Source organism: Heteronotia binoei, chromosome 16, assembly GCF_032191835.1.
Source record: "Heteronotia binoei isolate CCM8104 ecotype False Entrance Well chromosome 16, APGP_CSIRO_Hbin_v1, whole genome shotgun sequence".
In the NCBI taxonomy this organism is placed as follows: domain Eukaryota; kingdom Metazoa; phylum Chordata; class Lepidosauria; order Squamata; family Gekkonidae; genus Heteronotia; species Heteronotia binoei.
Genome location: NC_083238.1, coordinates 29,254,957 through 29,277,494, shown reverse-complemented (window position 1 = coordinate 29,277,494; position 22,538 = coordinate 29,254,957). Strand labels below are relative to the sequence as shown.

At 43.2% G+C, this 22,538-nt stretch overlaps 1 protein-coding gene across 2 annotated transcripts in view; it reads right to left on the bottom strand.

The window, feature by feature from the left end:
• The window catches only part of CERS6 (ceramide synthase 6), a 153,337-nt gene that overhangs the window by 90,565 nt on the left and 40,234 nt on the right, over positions 1–22,538 (bottom strand). For both annotated transcript variants that reach the window (XM_060257270.1, XM_060257269.1), the window contains exons 2-3: positions 12,420–12,525; positions 5,823–5,953 (exon numbers count right to left, since the gene is read on the bottom strand). In XM_060257270.1, the coding sequence (XP_060113253.1) occupies positions 5,823–5,953; positions 12,420–12,525 (237 nt within the window). The remainder of the gene's footprint in view (positions 1–5,822; positions 5,954–12,419; positions 12,526–22,538) is intronic.

The window sequence follows — 22,538 nt, the reverse complement described above, 5'->3', positions numbered from 1 at the left end:
GGGAGAGAATTTTGCAAGCATTTTCTCCCCTTCCCACAGAATCCTACATTTTAGGAACCAGAAACTGGAAGGCATTGCAGAGATGCTGCATGCTCTCAACATTTAAGGGACCTGAACACACACAACATACACATAACCTTGGTATTTAAGTAGGGGCAGCAATTTAATGCAAGAACAGGCCTAACCAGAAGCCACTTCTGTGCAGTTTGGTTCAAATTGGCACTCCAATCGTTCTGTACTACCACTAATGTCACTACACAGACAAAAAAAAAATTGGCTGCATGATGATGTAGGGTTGCCAGCTCTGGGTTGGGAAATACCTGGAGATCTGGGGGAAGCCTGAGGAGGGAGGGGTTCAGGAACGGTCAGGACCATACAGTCCACCCTCTAAAGCAGCCATTTTCTCCAGGGAAACTGATCTGTGTCCTCTAGAGATCAGTTCTAAATCCAGGAGATCTCTACCTCCCAAGCCCTACCTGGAGGTTGGCTAACCTAGTATTAGTTGGAATGACAGACTATTTTGAACTTTAGAAACCAGAGCTGAAAGCAGAGCTGATCATAACCGTGAACCTGTACAAAATGGATAAGTTCCTGAAGGCCCATTGAGGAAAATATTTTGGACTTCTCTTCCTCAAACAAAGAACACATACAGGAGTCCGTTAGTCTATATTCTAGCATTTGCTCAAGTATTTTTATTTGAAGCAACCAATTAAAACTTCAGCAAAGTATTTAGTTTCCATACTACACACGGTATGGAAGTTAAGACCTGTACTGAAGTTTAAATTTGTTTTTCACTTTAACCCCATCAGAATCATAAAAAAAAATCTAACACTTTATTATTCATTTTAGGGACAGTACCATACAGATGACACTGTCCAGTGGAAAGATTTATCACTACTGCTGCTGCTGCTGCTTCTACTGCTACTGCTACTACATAAATTCATCCTGCAGAATAGACTGCTTTGCTTCTCTGGAAAGGAAAACTTAGAGCACTTTTGATATGCCACTCATGCGAGCAGGGGTCATTTTGTAGAAAAAAGGTGCCAGAGCTCATTAGCACAACTCCTTTGCATATGCCACACACCCCTGACATCACCGAAGGTGTACTCAATTATATCAGCTCAGCATCTACCTTAAAATGCTTCTTGAATTATAACTGTCATAATAAAACCTTACTCCCATCATACTTTTAAAATTACTTTGCAGTTTGTCAAATCGTAGAGTTTAGCAAAATTGTCACAGGGGGTTTGAACAGTGCAGCCCAGAAGCAAGGTTTTCTGGGGGGGGCGGGGTAAAAGAGAAAGGGCACAATAAAATTTAGAGGTTCCAGAGCTCCGCTCCTGTGAGCTCCTGCCCAAAATGAGGCCTGCATGTGAGACAGATAGAAAAATCATGAGATAATTTTGTCTCACCGCTGTGGATTGAATAAAAGGAAGAAATGAGTCACTATACATCTTGATATGTACTTGTAACACAGCAGCGTGCATAACGAACAGTATATTTTCGTCTGGTAATTTTTGGAAGCTGCACTCTGAAGACTGTGCCACATTTTGTTTCAGGAACAGCGGTGGAAACAGGAACAAAAATGAATCAAGAAGTTCAGCCCACAGAAGAAGGCACTGATTAGAAATGCAAACCATCAAAGTAGAAGAAAGGTATAAATTTGTTACATGGAAGGCTGCAGAGGGGAGGGGGAGAACTGAAGGGACAAAATTTCAGGGGCCCAAGTCAGCTGGAGGGCCCCTGAAGGAGCGTAGAAAAGACAGAACACAATAAAGAGAAGTATCTCTGACTGCTGGCTTGGCCTTTCAACGAAGTTCACTACAAGACAGAGAAACCTTAGCTTCTCAGATCCTGCTAAACCCATCAGCCAAGCCAATACAGCAACAAGGCAAGACCAGACAGGACAAGCTACAGTCACTGCTAGAATGCAGTCTCCTAAAAAGGATTTTATCTCTAGCACAGTCTATGATTTCCCTCTTCCCTTTGTTCCACCCAGCTCCTGGACAATCAGACTGCGCAGATCAAAGAAGTAAAAAGATGCTTTCCCCCCTCCACCCGTTACGTGCATAATAATAGAATGTTAATCTGCCTTAGTGGTAACAGGTGAAGAAGAGAAGATAGAACTTATTTACTTTATTTATATTCTGCTTCCCCTCCCCCCAAGGGGAACTCAAAGTGGATTACATTATTCTCCTCTCCTCTGTTTTACCCCCACAAGAACCCTGTGAGGTAGGTTAAACTGGGAATGTGTGATGGGCCTAAAGTCACCCAGCCAGCAGCTTCCATGACAAAGTAGGGATTCAAACCTGGGTTTCCCAGATCCTAGTCTTGACACAAGCTTAGCTTCCACTGCAAATAGAATTTGGGGGGTGGGGAGGACTGGAGATTGCCTGGGCAAGGATATTCCGATTCTTTTCATTTTGGGGCCCTGCAACTCCCCTTGATCATCCTCCTCCCCCTGATTATCAAGCTGGTAGCCACTTTTGAGATTCCTAGTTTTCTTTTCTGATGAGTTATGCCTGCCACAAATCGGCAGACATTATAGATTGTTATAGATGTGTGGTAGCCGCTCTTCTAGCACTCTTCTAAGAAAGTAACTCTTCTCAGGATTTCACTCTGTGTGTGTGTGTGCGAGAGAGAGAGAGAGAGAGAGATGCAATTGTACAATCTACCTTTCAAATGATTACTTTAGAATAGTTTCTATAGGACTATGATACTACCAGAGAGGTCAATAGAACTAACAAGGCTATTCAGAGCACAAGTTAATAATTGAACAGAAGAAGTCAAGGAACAATGGAACACAAAGGGAATGGCTTGTGCTGCCTTGCCAGCTGAAACATTTAGCAGCCTTCTTCAGCAACAACAGTAGCCATTTCCTCAAAAGTCCTTCCTCGAATTCTGCTGCGGACTTTTCCTGTGCAGATGTTTGCAATGCTCATCCACTGTTCCCATTGTTCTCTGTTAAACTTGAAGAAGGAACGTAAAATTTTGCCTTCGTACTTTATCCGCATTAGGGATGCCAGTCTCCAGGTGGGACCTGAGGATTCCCCCAGAATTATAGCTCATCTCCATACTATCCATAACTAGAAAATTTCAAGTGTGGGGGGGAGACTGGGGAAAGTGGTGGGGGCCAAAAATGACGTTACAAAAATGACATAACAAAAATAAAATAAAGATGACTTAAATGTTTTTGCAGTCAGGAACTACTGGGGCACCTAAACCAGGGAGTGGCCACAAGTTCGTGCTGCTTCCCAAGACTGTGTCCGGGTTTGACCAAGAGAGCTTTGACTCTTGAAAGCTGACGCCCCATCCAAGGATCTTGTTAGGCTCTTCCCAGGACTCACTGGGGAGGAACTGGGCCGATTCCAGGCAGAGGTCTGTTTCCAAGGGAGACATCTTGGCAGAGCCGTCAGAAGGAGGTTTGCACTATCCCTTCTACAGCCTAGGTTCTCAACCTTTTGAAAAATCATCAAAAATAATACTTTAAACGATAAATAAGTTATCTTAATTTGATTTATATGAACACCTTCTCACACTATAAGTAAACACCAAGTACAGCTTTTTAAAAAGTCCGTGACAAATAGCTTCCGTAGTCCCGTGGCATACTGAAACAAACTGTCTCTTTAAACTGTAAAGTTTTGAAGACGATGCCATGCACATAATAAAGGGAAAAGAAATATCCAATGTTCTGCTTGTGGTCACTGAAGAGTCCAGACCAGTAGAAACAGACAGTAATTCCACAGGAAAAGATCACAGGAGAGGATGAGAGAACTTGTCAAATCTAGGGCAGTTTTGCAACCTTTGTCTGCTCTCTCTCTCTCTCATGTACACAGTTCCTTTCACGGAGCCACAGTGTGCAATATTTTTACATAGGTTCAACGCATACTTCTTATCAGAAAAGCTGGCCTCGGTGTTTACTTACAGTGTGAGAAGGTGTTCACATAAATCAAATTAAGATAACTTATTTATCGTTTAAAGTATTGCTTATTTCAGTGATTTTTCTCAATATTGTATTATTTACACACCGAAATCGTGATTGTGTTACACAGGTTCCCAACCTGGCAGGCACTCCCGTAATTTCCTTCCCCACCCTTCCCCCCAGGGAACCAGAACCCAACCCTGGTCACTTACTCACTGGAACTGGCCCCAACCAGCAGGAGGGCAACTTCCCCCAAGAAGCAGCAGGCGGCACCAGGCTGCGCTCATCGTTGGAGCCTGGTTTCATCACACCCTCAGTCCTCCCCAACTATCTCTCTGGAAGCCTGGCCCACCCCTCTCGCCATGGTCTGAGGTGGGCAAAAGGCAGGTGAGAGGCTGTGTGGCGAGGGCAGTCTGGGCCAAAGGGGCTGGCAAGGCAAAAGCAAGTTGGCCTGGTCCACCCCATGTCCTCCTGGTGGTGCCTTGGCTGCTGGCTTGGGGTTGCCCAGGATGAGTGCTGGTGAGGCACCCCGGCCAGCCGACCTGCTGGACATGACCATGTGGGAACAGATGAAAGCCCCCCCCCCTTCCCTGTTCCACCTGCAGTCGTCTGATGGTGCTGAGGCAGCCGGGAATTGGAGGATGCAGCGGCACTTGCCTTGAGCTTCAGAACAGCATCTAGCAAGAAAGGGTGGTGGTGGAAGTTGGGGTTGGTAAGTAGTGGGGCCAGGACCCTGGGGGCCTCACCACAGCTAAAGGCCTGCATTGTATTCCACTGAGGCCCCTATCCTCCCCAGGCTCCACCCCCAATTCTCCAGGAGTTTCCCAACCTTGATCTGGCAACCCTACCCCATTGTCCTCTGCTGGTGTCCAGGGTGCCCTTCAGAGTCTCTATACAAGACCTTTCTCAGCGGGGACCCATGTATCTAAAGGACCTTCCCACACATCCTTGTGAGCCCAATGCAGCTGTCATTGTTGCCTCTGCTCAAAATAGCCCACTGAGCATCCTCTAGAGATCCTGTGCTTTTTCTATAGTAGCTTCCACCCAACAGAATGAGCTCCTTGAGGAGCGGGGCAGGGGGATTAAGAAGTTTTTAGGAGGCACTGCGAAGCCTTTTTATTGGCTAGGGTTTTTAACAGCATTTCCACTGCAGGCATTTTTCTTGAGAAAGGAGAGTTAATTAGGGGGTTTACTGGACTTTTTAAAAATATGGAATTATGCTGCCTCTGGCCACGAAGATAAAAACAGGCCATAAATATTTTAATAGCTAAGGGAAAATCTAGCGGCAAGAGAACATGAAGAAACTGTTTTTCTCTTTAGAAGAACCTAATTATAGCAATGTCATGTAACATAAAGGGTCAGGTCTGAGTCTCAGGCTGTCTTACCCTCCAGGATCTCCTTTGTCAGCTAAGTGCCTCAAGGTTCCCCCACTCTGCCCAGCTGACTACCTATCCCTGTCTGCTGGGGAACGGGTCTGGCTCCTCCTATTTTAGCCAGCCGCCCATGGATTTGGCCTCGACATACCTGTGATCATAGCTCAAGTTCTCTTTTCTTCCTGTCACATGACTGTTAGGACACATGACTTCCTATCATGGGTTTGCACTTTAGTGGCTTCCGGGTCAGGAAAGGTCTAAAACTACCACTTTAAGTTATCTATAGTTTGTTCTCCTTTTCCGCCAGTATTTGAAATAATCTTTCAATCTATGCTCACCCTAGTTAAGCAATATTGTGCCGCACTCCATTTGAGAAAAGATAATTTGTTCAGTTTAAGTGCATATCTTTAACTTCTGGCAACTGCCAAATATGCTAGAGCAGTTCAAACAAGGGATGGCTTAAATGTACCATGAAGCAGACACTAATATTTTTTTTTAAAAGGAAATACTCAGAAACGGTTCCTTACGTGCTCTCGCAGAACTTTCTGAGAGTGCTCGGCTTTTCCTGATTGCGTCTCTGTCGAAACCAACGCTGAATACTGCGTACGTCCCAGTCCAGCTGTTTGGATAGCCCTTCCAGTCTCTTCTCATCTGGATGCTACCAAAAATGATCGCAAAAAGTTACTCTTGTGCTTACATTTCATGAGACGCAACGCATTAATATCAGATTTTAAAGCTGATCATATTGTAATCGAGTAAAGAGAATGTCCGCTGGCACTCAAAATTGGAAACTGAGTTCCTTTTAGTTGCAAAACGGCTAGTCCCTCAGCCTCTGATTCCCCAGTTAAAGATGACTAATCTTAACAACCCAGACCTAAATGCATTGGCCTTGAAACTACTACTACACCACATGCAAAGTTTGAAGACTTTAGAGTAAGATAAAGTGGCTCATTTGGGGAAGGTAGTATATCACTGATTATTTGGATATAATGGGAGCCACCATGGCAAACTCATCCAGGTGCTGGACTATTATCTGGGAGATCCGGATTCATACGCCCACTCTACCACGACAGTTTGTTAAGCAACCTTAGGCTAGTCACACCACCTCAGTCTAATCTACCTCACAGGGTCGTGGTAAGGATAAAATGGAGGAGCATCAAATGAGGTAAGCTGCTTTGTATCCTGATTGGGATAGCTAAATCAAATCAATCAATAAAAAGACAAGTTGCTTACCGGTAACTGTAGATCTTCGAGTGGACATCTGTGCATTCACACTCATGGATAGAGCGCCTGCGCCGATCCCCGAATCGGTACCTAAAAAGCACATGCCCGTTGGTGCCGAGCATGAAAAAATCCTGGGCTTTTTAGGTACCGATTCGGGGATCGGCGCAGGCGCTCTATCCATGAGTGTGAAGCACAGAGACCACGAAGAAGATCCCACTGAAATAGAGATAGCTCTTTCAAACAATTTCAGGATGTAAGGTCCACTGTCACTTCTAGTTTTTTTGGATCTTTTTAAAATGGATCAACACAACAACCTGCACGCCCCCCCCCCCCCCCAAGAACCAAACCACATGTTTAGAAACAACACGGCACTCATATGTCACTTCAGCATTTTGAAGGCAGGAGGCAGAGGTGGGTTTGGGCTCTTAAAGAAGAAACATGGAGTTCATGACAAAATGTTCTTGCCGATTTCTGAAATTAGCTCTTATGACAATTTACAGCAAGGATTAAAAAGGAGCCTTGCTTATCTTATAACCTACCAAACTGAATATAGACCCCCCCCTCAACATGGACAACTAGCTGTTTGACATCCTTCCTCTTTTTGCATTTCTCAGCAGACTGCAAAAAAATCAAGTGGTTGAACAAGCCCCTAGTGGGTCACCCTGCAAGGTAGGTGCCATCTGGCTTGTTAAGTCACAAACAGTGATTCGCTAAACCCAAGGCAAATTTGTATACAAAACACCATGTGCGATCAACAACTGATTTCCTAGGGAGACAGAGAGCAAGAGAAACAGATGCAAGCACCCCTTTCCCCCTGAGAAGGAAAGCAAAAGAAAAGGTTGTCTCTGATTTTCTCCTTACATCTGTCAGATACACCCACTCTCACATGCCAAGCTTTTTTAAAGCTAAATGCGGTTCTGCCAGTCTAAATTCTTGCCATCTGATCAAGAGGCTCAGACAAGTACAAAGACTGCAGGCAAGGACAACCTATGCTTTATACAGGAGGATGCTGACTGCTCTTAAGAGACTTCATCCAAGTTGCTAACCCTGTGCGCATGGACCATGGCTCTATCAAGGTCAATGCTGTTTACTCTGATAGGCAGTGGCTCTTCAGGGCCTCAGGTAGACGTTTTGCATATAACCTTGATCTCCTTTAACTGAAAATACCAAGGACTGATCCCGGGCAGTTCTAGCACTGAGCTGTAACCCTCCCCATCGATGTCATTTGCAAAAAAAACGAACCTCCAAATAACAGTCTGAGCACTTCGTCAGTATTTCACCAGCAATACACAAAGCTCCAGAATGTCTTCAGAGCCAACACTTGCCTCTGCAAAAACCAACAGGCAAGGCTTGCCTCAATTAGTACATCTGACAGTATATTCTAATGCAAACCTCCTTTCCCCAGGGGAATGCAAAATAATTTTCAAAACTGTAAACTGAGGGACTCATTACTGCAGACTCTAGCATTCAGCGTAATCTAGCTAGCTAGGAAGCATTCACCAGGCTCTTTAGAATAATTGGGACACGCTGACATTTGTGTCTTTCAGAGAGCTGAAGTTTATACTAACATGCTACAATTCTTGTAACAGAGCAAGATGGGAAAGTAAAAGCAACACAGGGAGATCATTTCTGATGGACTTCCATCACAAGTTTTGGGAGCTGAGCTCTGCTACCTCCTCCCACCACTTCCATATGCTTTACTTATTTACATTTCAATTCAGCTCCTTCATTCAGATAAAGCAATTTACAGTAGAGGAATAAGGATGGGCCAAGGCTATTGCTGGGCATCTAAAGTTATATAGAAAAACACAACCACAAGGTTATAGTGACAGAAATTATTACTAATAAATACAATTACTATATTCATTTACACGGGGCTTTTTTTGTACCAGGAACTCCTTTGCATATTAGACCACACACCCCTGATGTAGCCAATCCTCCTAGAGTTTACAGCAGGCCCTGGAATAAGAGCCCTGTAAGCTCTTGGAGGATTGGCTGCATCAGGGGTGTGTGGCCTAATATGCAAAGGAGTTCCTGGTACAAAAAAAGCCCTGTGTAAATGAATATAGTAATTGTATTTATTAGTACAAAAAACCCCCTGTATTTACATAATCTACCAAACTGATGGTAGAGTAAGCCATTTGCTTAAAGCAATGCTCAATACAACATCCAAATGCTGCTGTACCAATAGGGTTCATGAACATTTTGAAAGGGAGAGCTTTTTTTTTTAAAAAAAATACTTTTCTTAGACAATCACACATGAGTATTTCTAGCTGCAAATTCTGCAAAATATATGCCATTTGAGACTGAAACATGCAACAAATTTTCTATGGTTGCAAAACTGAAAAATTTGTCTCAAAACAGATGCTGTTCTAGGTGTCAGTTTCCCCAGAAAGGCAACCACTCCTGGAACTCTTTGCATCCTACTATATAATACCCATCACCACATGCGGCATTTCATTATCACATTATGCCTTTTCTTGCAAAACAGTTTTCCTTTTGGGCAAGATTCCCATACAGTTTAAGCTCTTAAGAATAATTCTGTATATTTGGAGGGTATGAAATCCGCAATTCATGCAAGGAAAAAATTGGAGTTGCCAATATGACAGACCCCAGTTCATACCTCAGGCCTATATTTAAACATGCAGAATTTGGACTTGGCCAGAAGAGTTTCAAAGAATGAAGTAACATCAGCATGGTGACTACAAATGCCATGATGCCCACCAGTGGGTTTTCCAGAGCCCACTTGCTTCTTCCCCACAGGAAGGAGCCAATCCTAGCTCTCCTACCCCTCAATGGAGTAAGAGGTGTTTTGGAAGAGTCAAAGAGATATTTCCTATAAAGCACACCAGTTTGGGCACAGCTGATGAAGAATGCTTGGCTTACAACATTTTAGGGTATCTTTTAATACACTCCTTGCTCTCAACATTAAGTTCTCCCTTAATTAATTAATGTTGCTCCCAACATTAAAGCCCAACACAATCCATTCTAGTGGTAGCTACTGTATAATAAAGAAATTTTTTTCCTGCTGATTTTACATAATAACTGAGAGTTCAAGCACTCCTCAGCAGTCAGTGCAATGTTAGCTCAAAGTTTCTTTAATCTCTGACAGTTGATTGAAACAGATACAGAAAAGCTAGACTGCTTTTTTAGTTATTTCTTTTTTTAAAAAAAATATGATTTTTATTTTTTTCAGAAAGCCCAATAATAAAAAACACCTTTACATACAAAGAGCAAGTAAAACAATTCAAATAAGCTATAAAATAGTACAGGTTCTTGTTTCAATTAAGACTTTTAGTCTGATTTAGTTAAATTTGCTTAACAATGAGTAAAAACATCTATGCACATTCTAAGGTAAGTGTCCCGTCCCCCCCCCCCGTCCTTTAAAAAATACAACAAAAATCTGTAATGTTCATTAGCAGGTAGCACACCTTGTTGAAATAGGTAGTCTGTGATTGGGTGCCACATGTTGCTTTACTGATTGTATCATATAAGGATTTTTTTATGACTGCTTTTTTAATAGAGGTTAAGAGTTGATATTGGCCTTATTTTGCTATATCAGATGTAACTCATAGGCACATGCTGATTTGCTCATTTGCACCTGTGTTGACTATCTCATTTAGTTAAGAAACACGCAATAATCTAAATCATAATCACATGATTACGACAGAATGAATTTAGAAAAAGATAGAATTGATATTTTTTCTATAACTATGCACTATTGTGATAAACAAATCAGGTTTCTCTGGATGGAAGTCTCAGAAGAAAAACAGAAGAGATTTCTGGGTGTGTAATTTAGACTTCTTGATAATCCCTAAAAGCATTTAGACTGAAATCTGGTTTGCTTTTTGAACTATTATTCACTATAATATGATTAAGCCACATTAGGAACTTTGATAATTTTAACACTTATTTTTACAGTAATTGTAAGGTTAATTTTTACACGTCTGTATTTCCTACTGTCTTCAATAATAAAGAAAACAATTTATTTTCTTAATGAAAGATTAAAGTCTCAACGGGTTTTCAGTCTGATTTGCTGGTTATAGTTCAAAGAACCAAACTCACCCCTTTCTTATTGTATTATCAGTTTTAAAGGTTGATAACCATCCTTTAATAGATAAGTCCCAGAGAACTCTGCTGCTAAATGGTTTACACAGGCCACACCCACTAGGGCCTTCTTCCCAGTAAACATGCATGGATCAGCCTGGAAAGAAGTTTGGGGTAGGAAAGGATCTTTGTTTTTAACAACTCGATTGGTGCAAATGCAACTTGCATTATCCTTGTTGCTTTTTACTGCTATTTGGCTTTATTTTAGTCTGCCTGTTTTAATCAATCAGCTGTATGGCGTAGCATCACAAATTCTAAAGTCCCAGGAACACAGTGCATTCTGGGAAACATAGTTCCTAACAGGGATGTGCAAAAAAACAAACCAACCTGGTATTTGGACCCCAAATTTTTTTTGGTATATTCAAAAAATCCTGGATCCCAATACCCATATGATATTTGGATCTGGGATTTTTCAGAAATCCTGAATTTTTTTGGGTCCAATAGATATGAGAAGAAAAATACCCGTAAAAAAAAAAGCTAGCCCAACTCTGGGGTAGGGTTGGCTTCTCCTGCAGTGCAGTTTAAATCAAGCTGCAGGAGAAGCTGGCCCCAGGATCTGCATGCGGCGGGAAGGTCTCTCACTGCCACACACCGACCTGGCTGGGAAGGCTTTTCCTGCAGTGCGCTTTAAACCACGCCACAGGAGAAGCTGGCCCCAGGATCTGCATGCGGCAGGGAGGCAAGAGAGGATCAGATGGGGCAGCGGGAGCTGAGAGTTCCGAACCACTTTGGCTGGGGCAGGCTGATTTTGCAACTTGGTTTAAACCGACTTTCCCTATGAAGAAAGGCTAAAACACTTGGGGCTCTTTAGCCTGGAGAAACATCAACTGCAGGGTGACACGATAGAGGTTTACAAGATTATGCATGGGATAGAGAAGGCAGAGAAAGAAGTACTTTTCTCCCTTTCTTACAATATGAAAACTCATGGACATTCAATGAAATTGCTGAGCAGTCGAGTTTGAACTGATAAAAGGAAGTACTTCTTCACCCAAAGGATGATTAACACGTGGAATTCACTACCACAGGAGGTGGCGATGGTTACAAGCATAGACAGCTTCAAGAGGGGATTGGATAAGCATATGGAGCAAAGGTCCATTAGTGGCTATTAGCCACAGCATATTGTTGGAACTTTCTGCTCTGTATTCTTGGTGCTTGGGGGGGCACAGTGGGAGGGTTGCTAGCCTCACTGGTGGACCTTCTGATGGCACTTGGTTTTTTTGGCCACTGTGTGACACAGAGTGTTGGACTGGATGGGCCACTAGCCTGATCCAACATGGCTTCTCTTATGTTATATTCTTATGTGTTGAGCAAGGAGACAACCCCAGTTGAGGTGGTGCAGAGTTCTCAGCTCCTGCCATCCCAGCTGATCCTAGGCTAGCTCCTCTTGCAGCTCTGTTTAAACTGAGCTGCAAGAAGAGCTCATCAGCCATTCAGTAGAACTGAATGTACCCAAATAAAAGCTGAGGGAAAATTCAGTTTTATTTGGACTCAGTTATACCAGTAGCCAATGATTCACTAATTTGTATTCAGCTTAAATAATACCCCCAAAATACTGGTAAGGTATTTGGGGGTATTTTTTCAGCTCAGTTTATGCTGAATGCATACCCCTAGTTCCTAATGCTTCATACTGATACTGGAAGCTACTATTGTTTGAACATAAATCTGAGAACAGATGACAAAAGCTCATCCAAGTGTTGATTTTTGAAGCCATTTTGGTTTGTTGATTACGGAAAACACGGAACAGCTACTAACGTGGTAAAGAAAATATGAAATAATCTAAAAGGATAACATACCTTCGTAATTGCAGTGAAAACCTTTTCAAGAATAGCATTAGGCTGAGCTTTTTGTGGTCCATTGGCTTGAACTTTTAAGCCGAAGGCACATGGTTTGGCTATGAACCTACAATGGTAAAGAGAGAAAAGTAAATTATTAAGTGTGAGTAGTAAAATATTCAAAAGACACCCCCCACTCCCCCAAATTCCTCTTTAGAAATCATGAGAATGTTTTTTAAAGTAAAGGGGGCTTTGCTGGAGAAGCACAGCACAATTTACAGTAGACCAAAGATTACTCAGCAGCCTGAAGTTAATAGCCCAGACAAGCCTAAGCTCATCACAGCTCAGAAGCTAAGTAAGTTCAGTCGTGGCTAGTGCTTGGGTGAGAGATCACCAAGGAAGACCAGGTTGATACACGGAGGTTGGAAATAGCAGACCACCTCTACTTATTTCTTGCCTTGAAAACTGCGTGGTCCTGCGGTCTCCATGAGTCGATTCTGACTTGACACCACTGAATTATAATAATAAGAGACTCTTCTAGTTATCTCTCAGGGATCATTCCATCCTCCATACATCCCACTAACTTCTTACATGGAGATTTACTTTTATTTTAAATATTACCTTCTACCTTTACACTCAGAGTGGCCAACTGAACTGAAACATGTTGCAAGGAAACAAAACAGTCCATTAAAGAGACCAAGAAAAAAAACCCAACCCACCCCGCATTTTTGAAACACACACAGGTTAAAAATGAAGTCAAAATCTGCCAAAACCAGTTTACCCTTTACCAATTGCCCTCTGAAACGCAGTTGTCCTACATGGCTTCCCAAATACACCCACTCTGGCAGACCATTCCAGAGGGACATTACTGAAGGGTTTTCTGCAATCCTAAGAAACACCACAACCTAGAAAAAACTTCCCGAAGGGTGCAGCTTGTGTTAATCAGAGTTAGCCTGCCTCAAAAAAAGCATAAGCGGATTAATAGGGAGGGACTGTGGCTCAGTGGTACAATAACTGCTTTACTCTACCCACAAGTCCCACATTCAGTCTCCAACATCTCTAGTTAAATTCTCAGGTAGTAGGCAATGGGCAAGGCATTTCCCCAAGACTCTGGAGAGCCTCCTCTAGGCACAGTAGACAATCTTGACAGGCCATGGGTCTGACTCAATATAGGGCAGTGTGTACATGTGTATGGGTGTGTTGCTATGTGTTTGTTTTGTTTTTTAGCTACCTGTGCCAGTCAGCAGCCTGTAAGTGCTTCACTCACCCGGTGTTCAAATAATTAATAAGTGGTCCCAATGATGCAAAACAGAAAACAAAACGTGAAGTCAGTGGGGTTTTACAGTATGTGTCCCACCAACAGATGGCTTGAACTTGCTATCCAATACTTCTGATGAGAGGGTGTCTCTTTTTTTCTAACCCCCAGTATAAAACAAGCATTTTGTTTGCTTGGGGTCTCTAATTGAGAATATTGCTCTTACGTTTTAAGATTATGGATTTTTTTTCCAGTGAAAGAAGCAAGACTTTCCAGGAAAGACAGAAGATTAATCAATGGAGATGGAAGATTAATCAATGGGGTGTTACCAATCCGCTTGAGGACCTTCCAAAACAGAACGTTCCCACAGCACTGGAAGGAAAAATAGGTGAGAAGAAGTTGCTTCCACTTCTGAAGTTTTAAGTCACTGAAATTTCATGCCAATAACCCAGGCCAAAAATCTTGTAAACTGGGAAGAAAACCAGCAGGCTAGTTAAATCTTACACCTGATTATGTTAAATCTTGACATCTAACTTCGAGTAACTGAACATTACACAGCCAGATTTACCATGGCTCTGGGCAGGGTTTTTGACATCCCATCAGTATTTCCAAGCACAATGCTAAGGCAGCGAGAGTTGTGCTTAAAAGTGCCTTATAAAATTGGGCGGGGCTACGATAGCAAGGAGAGCAATGAAAAGAATACCAAAACCTTTTAATTTTGCTTCCGCTACCCCACATATTCACAGTGCAGGCCTCTTAAGAACATAAGCGGACAGCAGTCATGAATGAAGCAGTGATTAATTTCACAGTATTTTATTGCACTTTTGCTGGCAGGCTCTTCTATCACCTAGTGTCATGGCCACCCACACTTAAGGATGCAATCCTATGAATACCTTCCTGTAGGGCTTTTTTAAAAAAGCCCAACAGAAGCTCATTTGCATATTAGGCCACACCCCCGATGTCACCATTGTTTCACACAAGGGTTTTTTTTTTTAAGAAAAAGCCCAGTGAAAACTCATCTACATATCAGGCCACACCCCCTGATGCCAAGCCAGCCGGAACTGCATTCCTGTGCATTCCTGCTCAAAAAAAAAGCCCAGCCCTCCTGGGAATAAGCCCCCTTGAACAGAATGTTGAGTTACTTCTGAGCAAATCTGCATACAATTCTAAGGGACTGATCTAAATTATGCATTAAATTCATGGTTTGTAGTAGTTATTGATACAACCCAAATTAGTCAGGGGGCGTAAGCTGAGAAGCCCGGTTGGATGAAGAGGCAAGCATCACGCAGGGCAGGCCTCAGGAAGATGTGCACGGCCAACAGTAGCACCAGCAATTAGAAGAAGAAATTGGATTTATATTCCACCCTCCACTCAGAGTGGCTTACAATCTGCTTTATCTTCCTCCTCCACGACAAACACCCTGTGAGGTGGGTGGGGCTGGAGAGGGCTCTCACAGCAGCTGCCCTTTCAAGGACAACCTCTGCCAGAGCTATGGCTGACCCAAGGCCATTTCAGCAGGTGTAAGTGGAGGAGTGAGAAATCAAACACGGTTCTCCCAGATAAGAGTCCACGCACTTAACCACTACACCAAACTGGCTCTCAGGCCTCAGATGCCTCAGGCTTCCCTCAGACGCCTCAGGCTTCCCCCACAGCAATGAAAAGGACAAAAACCTCCATTAAAATTTGGTTTCTTCCCATCTCCATTTTGACACAAGACCAGCTTCTCCTAGCCTCAAAAGTCCAGGTAAACAAATTGCTGGTCATCAGGGCTTTTTTTTTTGTAGAAAAAGCCCAGCAGAAACTTATTTGCATATTAGGTCACACCCTCTGATGCCAAGTCAGCATTCCTGTGAGTTCCTGCTTTCACATACACACATAGGTGTAGAAAAATAGATGGTGGAGCTCATCCAGGAATTGCTATGCAGCTGCTCCTACTATTCAATGGACAAGGTGGGGAGGAGGAGGCGGAAACCTCAGAAAGGTTCAGGAGCTGTGCTCCTGTGAGCTCCTGCTGAATCCAAGGCCTGGTGTGACTTTGTCCATGGGGTCACAAAGAGTCGAACTCGACTGTGCAACTGAACAACAAATGCATGTATGTATGTATAAAAGCCCTGCTGGTCATTATATCCCACTAAAAGCCCACGGGCAGAATGAGTCAGACCACACCTAATTGTACCACAGATCTTGTGGGGAAATGGTTTTTCGCAACACAAGCTGGATGCTGCTTTAGCCTCTGGCTATTAGATCATTAACTGTGGCTGAATGAGTGATCAGCATGTTTTCTGCACAAGGGATCATACTGCATTAGCATTCCACCAAGAGAGCAACCGTAGCTATGTTTGCATTTTTACACAAACAGGTTTGACTGTCCCAGTAATGTGATTCGGATTGTTTAAGATGCCTAACGAAAACTCAGTTGTGAGGTAACCAAGGAATGCCTCCAGATACATGATCCCCTTCCCCCTTTTTTGACATATAGCTAGCATCCTGGACCATTCTCTTCCTTAGCCAACCTGAATGTATTCCCTCTGCTCTTCCCAGTCCTGAAGATTCTCCTAAAATTGGACCCAGAATCTGTCTGTAAATTGAACCTCTGCTTGACCAGAATTACTCGTTTTGTATGAGCAGCGAGCACCCATTCTGATTTAGTGGAATGTTCAGCCTAGTGAGACTAGGGTCTATATAAGAAGAAGAAGATATTGGATTTATATCCCGCCCTCCACTCCGAAGAGTCTCAGAGCGGCTCACAATCTCCTTTACCTTCCTCCCCCACAACAGACACCCTGTGAGGTGGGTGGGGCTGAGAGGGCTCTCACAGCAGCTGCCCTTTCAAGGACAGAGGCTCAGAGCGGCCTACAATCTCCTTTCCCTTCCTCCCCCACAACAGACACCCTGTGACGTGGGTGGGGCTGGAGAGGGCTCTCACAGCAGCTGCCCTTTCAAGGACAACCTCTGCCAGAGCTATGGCTGACCCAAGGCCATGCTAGCAGGTGCAAGTGGGGGAGGCCTATAGAGGCCTAAGCCTCCAAAACAGAACAGAGGGTGACCTTCAAGAACTGAGCAACTTCAAAAGGTATTATGGGCATGCATTTCCCCATCTCAATTGTATCTCAGTTGCTAGTATCTGCTAGCAATTGTCTCTTCTTCAGCCTATCATCTTGGATGATCTCTGCGCCAAGTCCTTTAAGATAACAAGAGCTCCGCAAAGTTAAAACAAAGCACTTGGGCAAGTTTTACTCAGTATATAACAAAGGCAGCACCAAAGAATTACCGCCAGAAAACATGGTTCAGAGCTTCCTGTTTTGGATGCAGTGTCCTTTCCTTTGTTATTCTTCAAATTTGTGATCCACTCCAGGACAATTTTGGAATAGTACTTGGACTGTGCATTGATACTGTTTATGGACATTATTTGTTTAATTTTATGGATAGTGCCTATTTGTCAGCCACATTTATTTTCTTTATTATAATATACCAGAGGTTGGATATAGAAATTGTTGTCATAATTGTTCCTTATTGACATAGCATTATTGTGCTACACAGTTTTCCATTGTTTGCTAATAATTTCAAACAGTGGCTCTTACTTGGTTTTGCGGGGAAAGATAACAACCATGGAGTATTTGAGATTATTTTATGGAGAATTTCAGCAAAAGCTGCACTTATAAGTAGACCCCCTCCCCCCCCAACCCCCCGAGGTAATTATATATTGAATGAGCCCCGTGGCGCAGAGTGGTAAAGCTGCAGTACTGCAGTCTGAACTCTGCTCACGACCTGAGTTCGATCCCAGCGGAAGCTGGTTTCAGGTAGCCAGCTCAGGTTGACTCAGCCTTCAATCCTTCCGAGGTCAGTAAAATGAGTACCCAGCTAGCTGGGGGAAAGTGTAGAGGACTGGGGAAGGCAATGGCAAACCACCCCATAAAAAGTCTGCCATGAAAACGTTGTGAAAGCAACGTCATCCCAGAGTCAGAAACGACTGGTGCTTGCACAGGGGACTACCTTTTTAAATTATATATTATCCAATCTGTGGATGGGATTATGTATTTTTAAAAGTACAGTTTGCCAGATACACAAAATAAAATGGCTTCATTTTTCCTCAGGCCTCATTTTGGGTAGGAGCTCACAGAAGTGGAGTTCCAGAACCTCTAAATTTTATTGTTTTCTCTCTTACAACCCCTCCTCCTCAAATACTTCCTTCTGGGCTCCATTGTTCAACCCCCCTGTGAGATTTTGCTGAACTCTAAGATTTGACAAACTTTCTAATACTTTTCCCCACCAAAAAACGGGGAAATAACCAAGACGTATAAAACAGACGGATGGAAATCTTCATCATGCCACTGTGGCCACCTAGGAGAAAGTAATTTAAAAAGTATGATGGGTGTAAGGTTTTATTAGGACAATTATAATTCAAGAAACGTTTTAAGGCAGATGCTGAGTTGATATAATTTAGTACACCTTCCGGTGATGTTAGGGGTGTGTGGCATATGCAAATAACCTGTGCTAATGAGCGTTGGCACCACTTTTTCTATAAAATGACCCTTGTTTTTGATGAGGATTACGGTATCCACAAGCCCCACTGAGATAAATACGCATATAAGCAAGACCACATCAAGTCATTCCTGGGCTGCTGTGAAGTTTCTCCCTGTCATTCTCTTGGCTTACTCGGTGTTGTCTGCATCATTGTTAGAATCAAATGGCAAAATAGTGAAAGAACATTTGGTCTGGATAGCATTTGCGTGGGAAACCAATAAAACAGTAAAATGTCAGAATGGGGAAATGATGGTGAGAGTGTCATAAGGCAATAAATGCTGTCTGTTAATTGCTCTATTGCTTGTAAGTCTGGGTTAAACTGAGAACATGTCTTTCCCAGAGGTGTTCCCATCTACCTAATTTACTTTTTAACTAGGATACTGTTGAAGGCACTGGAGCCCTTGCCATAAGAAAAAATATGTATCAGCTAGTCAACCCAAAATACATAAGGACGCACGGGATCTGAGGAAGTCACAACCAATAACAAGTGTTGAAATAAAGCTGTTAAGCTACAGAAGCTGACTTTTTTTGTGTGTGCCGCAGTAAAAACTGGAGAAGTAGAGTGAGTGTGCCTATACAAGAGTGGGCGGGATTTTGGAGGGTGCAGCTGCTTTGATGTAGGCGGCTTTAAAAAGAGGGCGGTGAGAAAAAGAAAAGCAAGCGAACATTAGGCAGCAAGCTCTCGCAAGAGATGGGATGGGATCCAGAGATGGCTGCAAATGTTCTCAGAGACTGCAATAATAATTATGCGCTTTAGCATGACAAAGAAAGGAAGGAAACAACAGATGTTACAGAATCAAAGTTACCAGGATGGCAGCAGGAAAAGGAGTGGGGGGAGAAAAGGAACCTAGCGTGAAGGTCCCAGCATTCACAAAGCCTATGTAATGGAGGGAGGGACGGAGTACAAAAAGCACACTCAGATAGGGCTACGAACATCCAGGTGGTTGCTGGAGATCTGGTATTATAACTGATTTCCAGGCAACAGAGATCAGTTCACCTCAAGAAAATGGTCGCTCTGTAAAGTGGGCTGTATAGCATTGAAGTCCCTCCCCTCCCCAAATCCAGCCCTCCTCAGGCCCCATCTCCCAAATTTCCAGGTAGTTCCCAACTGGGAGCTCAACCACCCTAAGCTCAGAAGATCTTACCAGCAGCCTGTTCCCAAGACTGTTCAGGCTTGAAGCTTATAGAAAACATCTGGAAGCACAGTTCTTGCTGATGCATCTTGGGATTTTTTTTTTACCCTAACCTGAACCATGACAAGTTTGCTTTGGATGTAGGAGCCAGACCCCCAAAACTTAGAAGTGAGGGACAATTTTCCAGCTTCCATGTTCTATATAATTACCTTTGCAAATAATATTAGACAAGTTTGTTCAATGTGACTCTCAGGGACAAGCAAACAACACTACACTCTCTTCACTAAATATGGTAGCCTATAATGTACAACACAGGCCATGTCACGTACAATCTCTATAAAGGAAAATGTGCAACTGGTGCATGAAGTGTAGCCCTTTCAGTAACTTTATAAAAGCAATTTTGACAATGAATTACAGGGGTGGCCAATACGCACTAATATGAAGAGCAGAAATGTTTGATTACAGAGCTTAGGTAATTTCAAATTCTCGGAATATTTCTTAATACATACAGTATGATTTCACAAGGGATTGGGGAACAGAACAAACCGAGACAGATAGTCTTTTCTGTATGAAATGTCATTTCTGTTAGTACATTGAAAAGACACATTGTTCTTTTCTAACTGTCTTGGAGAAGATTCTCATATTGCCTATGTTCTGCTTGCTAAATGGCAGGCCACTCTTAAGAAATTCTGGATTAATCAGAATATTTATTATCTATCCTGAAACAGTAATTTAGATAAACTGCTCTAGGAAACCAAACAAACTGAATATTTAATGACATTTTTTGCTTTGGTACCTAAGTAAAAACCACACCCAGGAGACAGTCATATCATTCTAGAATGCAGTTTGCAGATTCATTGACAAAGCCACGACCTGGAACCAGCATACTTTAAAAAATGACCTTGTGTTGTAAGAGTCTGCCTGCCAACTGAGTGGTATTTCATCAGCGACCCAACTGAGGTCACAGTCAAAGGCTCTGCATAATCCATGGTCTAAGGTGCAGTGGGCAAGCACTTGGGTCGTGGACTTTTTTGCTGTGGTACCACCTCTCAGGAATTCCTTAGCTAATGAGACCAGCCTAGTGCCACAGCATGCAAAGGCCCAAGTAGGCCAGCTAAAAGAGTCATCCCGAGTGTTCTGAAAGGCCAACCTTGCCTCTCACTTCTAAATCTACTTTCTAAGCTACTGCAGAGAATAGCCCTCACACCTTGCTTCCTTACCTATCTAACCTTCTTGATTCATACTAGGGTTGCCAGCGCTCAGCTGGCATTCTGTGGGAACAGTGTGTGCGTTTGGGGGGGGGGGGGCTTCCAAGACATTGCTTATGTTTTGGAATAGAAAATGATGTCATTATGCTCTAGGACAGTGTTTCTTATTTGCAGGGTCATGACTTGGTACCAGGCCACGGAAGCCTCACTACTGGGTCACAGGAGAAGCCAAAGCTAGCCCCACCCCCAGCAAAGCTAGCCCCGCCCCATCTCTGTGTTGTGCAGAGAGGAGCTGGGCCGCCTCTCCTTCCTTCCCTCCCACTCCCAGCGTTTGAGAGAAAAGTTGACATCCATTGGCACTTTAGGCCCATGAGCTTTCATGTGCCTTGCAATATGTTCTTTTGGGGAGATTTCCCCGGGAGGCCTGGGCAACAAAGAAAGGTGTGTGTGTGTGTGTGTGTGTTTCAGCTGAGAGAGGTGGGGAGTGGGCATTCCAGTAGCTGTTTTTTTTTTTTTTAACCAAATGAAACCTGGGCAGAATTTTTGCTGGCTGAGGTCATCTGATGGTGAGGAAGGCTTTTTTTTTTCTTTGCCCCCTCTTCTTTCTTTCTTTCTCTCTTTCTCTCTTTCTTTTTCTCTTTTTCTCTCTTTCTCTCTTTCTTTCTTTCTTTCTTTCTTTCCCTGCAAGTGATGCTCTGTCTGTATTCTTGGTGCTGGGGGTGGGGGATGGAAGCAACAGTGGGAGAGCTTCTAGTGCCCTGGCCCTACTGGTGGACATTCTGGTGCTTTTTGGGCATTGTATGAGGGAATATTGGACTGGATAGTCTTTCCTTTCCTTCCATTTCATTCTTTCCCTTTCTCTTTCTTTCTTTCTTTCCTTCCATTTTTGCTGGATGAAACATTTCTGTTCATCATACTGTTGTTGCAGACACAGGGGCTCTGCCAATGAAAAGTTGGCACCCCCAGTTGTAGCCAGGTGGCCTTCTATGATATTTCTGTGTGAGTGAGTGAGAGTAAGAGGTGTGGGGCAGAAAGAGATTATTGGATATTACTGTGGTATATCTCAACAGCACTGGAAGAGATGGTACTATGAACTTGGCACCATTTTACTGGTCCTGCTTTTAACAGCTTTCTGACACCAAAATCAAACTTCTCCTGTAGATATTTAAAAGGATGAAAATAGTTCACTGTCTAAGTATCTGCACAACAGGTTGCTTTTAAAGGCATGGGAAACACAGCCAGTAAAAAGCTGCAAGCCCCTCATATATATCCTTTTGGGGATAACTGCAGGAAAGCTTGTATGAACTTCATATAATTTGAAATTAATTCTTTAATTGCAGTACAATTATCTGCTACCTTTCACAGCAATTTCCCAGTGTTTCAACCAAAAGTTGAACCAAAAGCATGAAAAATAGCTGTCGAAAGATTTTCTTGAAACCAAGCAAGCTTGAGTGTAACTTGAGGCAGGGTTCCAGTAGTAGCAGCTGAAGGAAGGGCCTACTAAATGTGTCAGCATATTTTGAGGTAGAGCAGCTGCCAGGGCCTAGTGTGGGTGGTACACAGTGCTGGCATTCCTGATGGCAATAGCACTTCCAACTGCATACACTGGCCAGTGCTGTTGAGGAAGGGATGTGTAGGTGGTGCAGGCAATTGAACATGGGCATTAGGAGTGCTTGCAAGCTGGAGAAGAATACACAAACAGATAGATGCATGCATGTGTGGGGGTGAAAAGAGAGGACCGCCCACTTTCCACCTCCATTTTGGCTCAGCATGAGTTTCAGAGAGATTTTTCTGAAAATGTATTTACTTCCGAAGATGAGGCAGGTTTGGGGGAGTGCCCTGGAAGTGACATCACAGGAAAAGGTGGAGTTTTGGTTCAGTGTGCCCCAGAAGTGACATCACTTGGTCCTTGACACCACAGGAAATGACATAATTCCTGTCTCCCGGCTCCATCCCCAAAGTCTCCTGGCCCCACCCCCAAATTTTAGTGGGCCACAAAGGAGAAGTGTAAAAATAACCA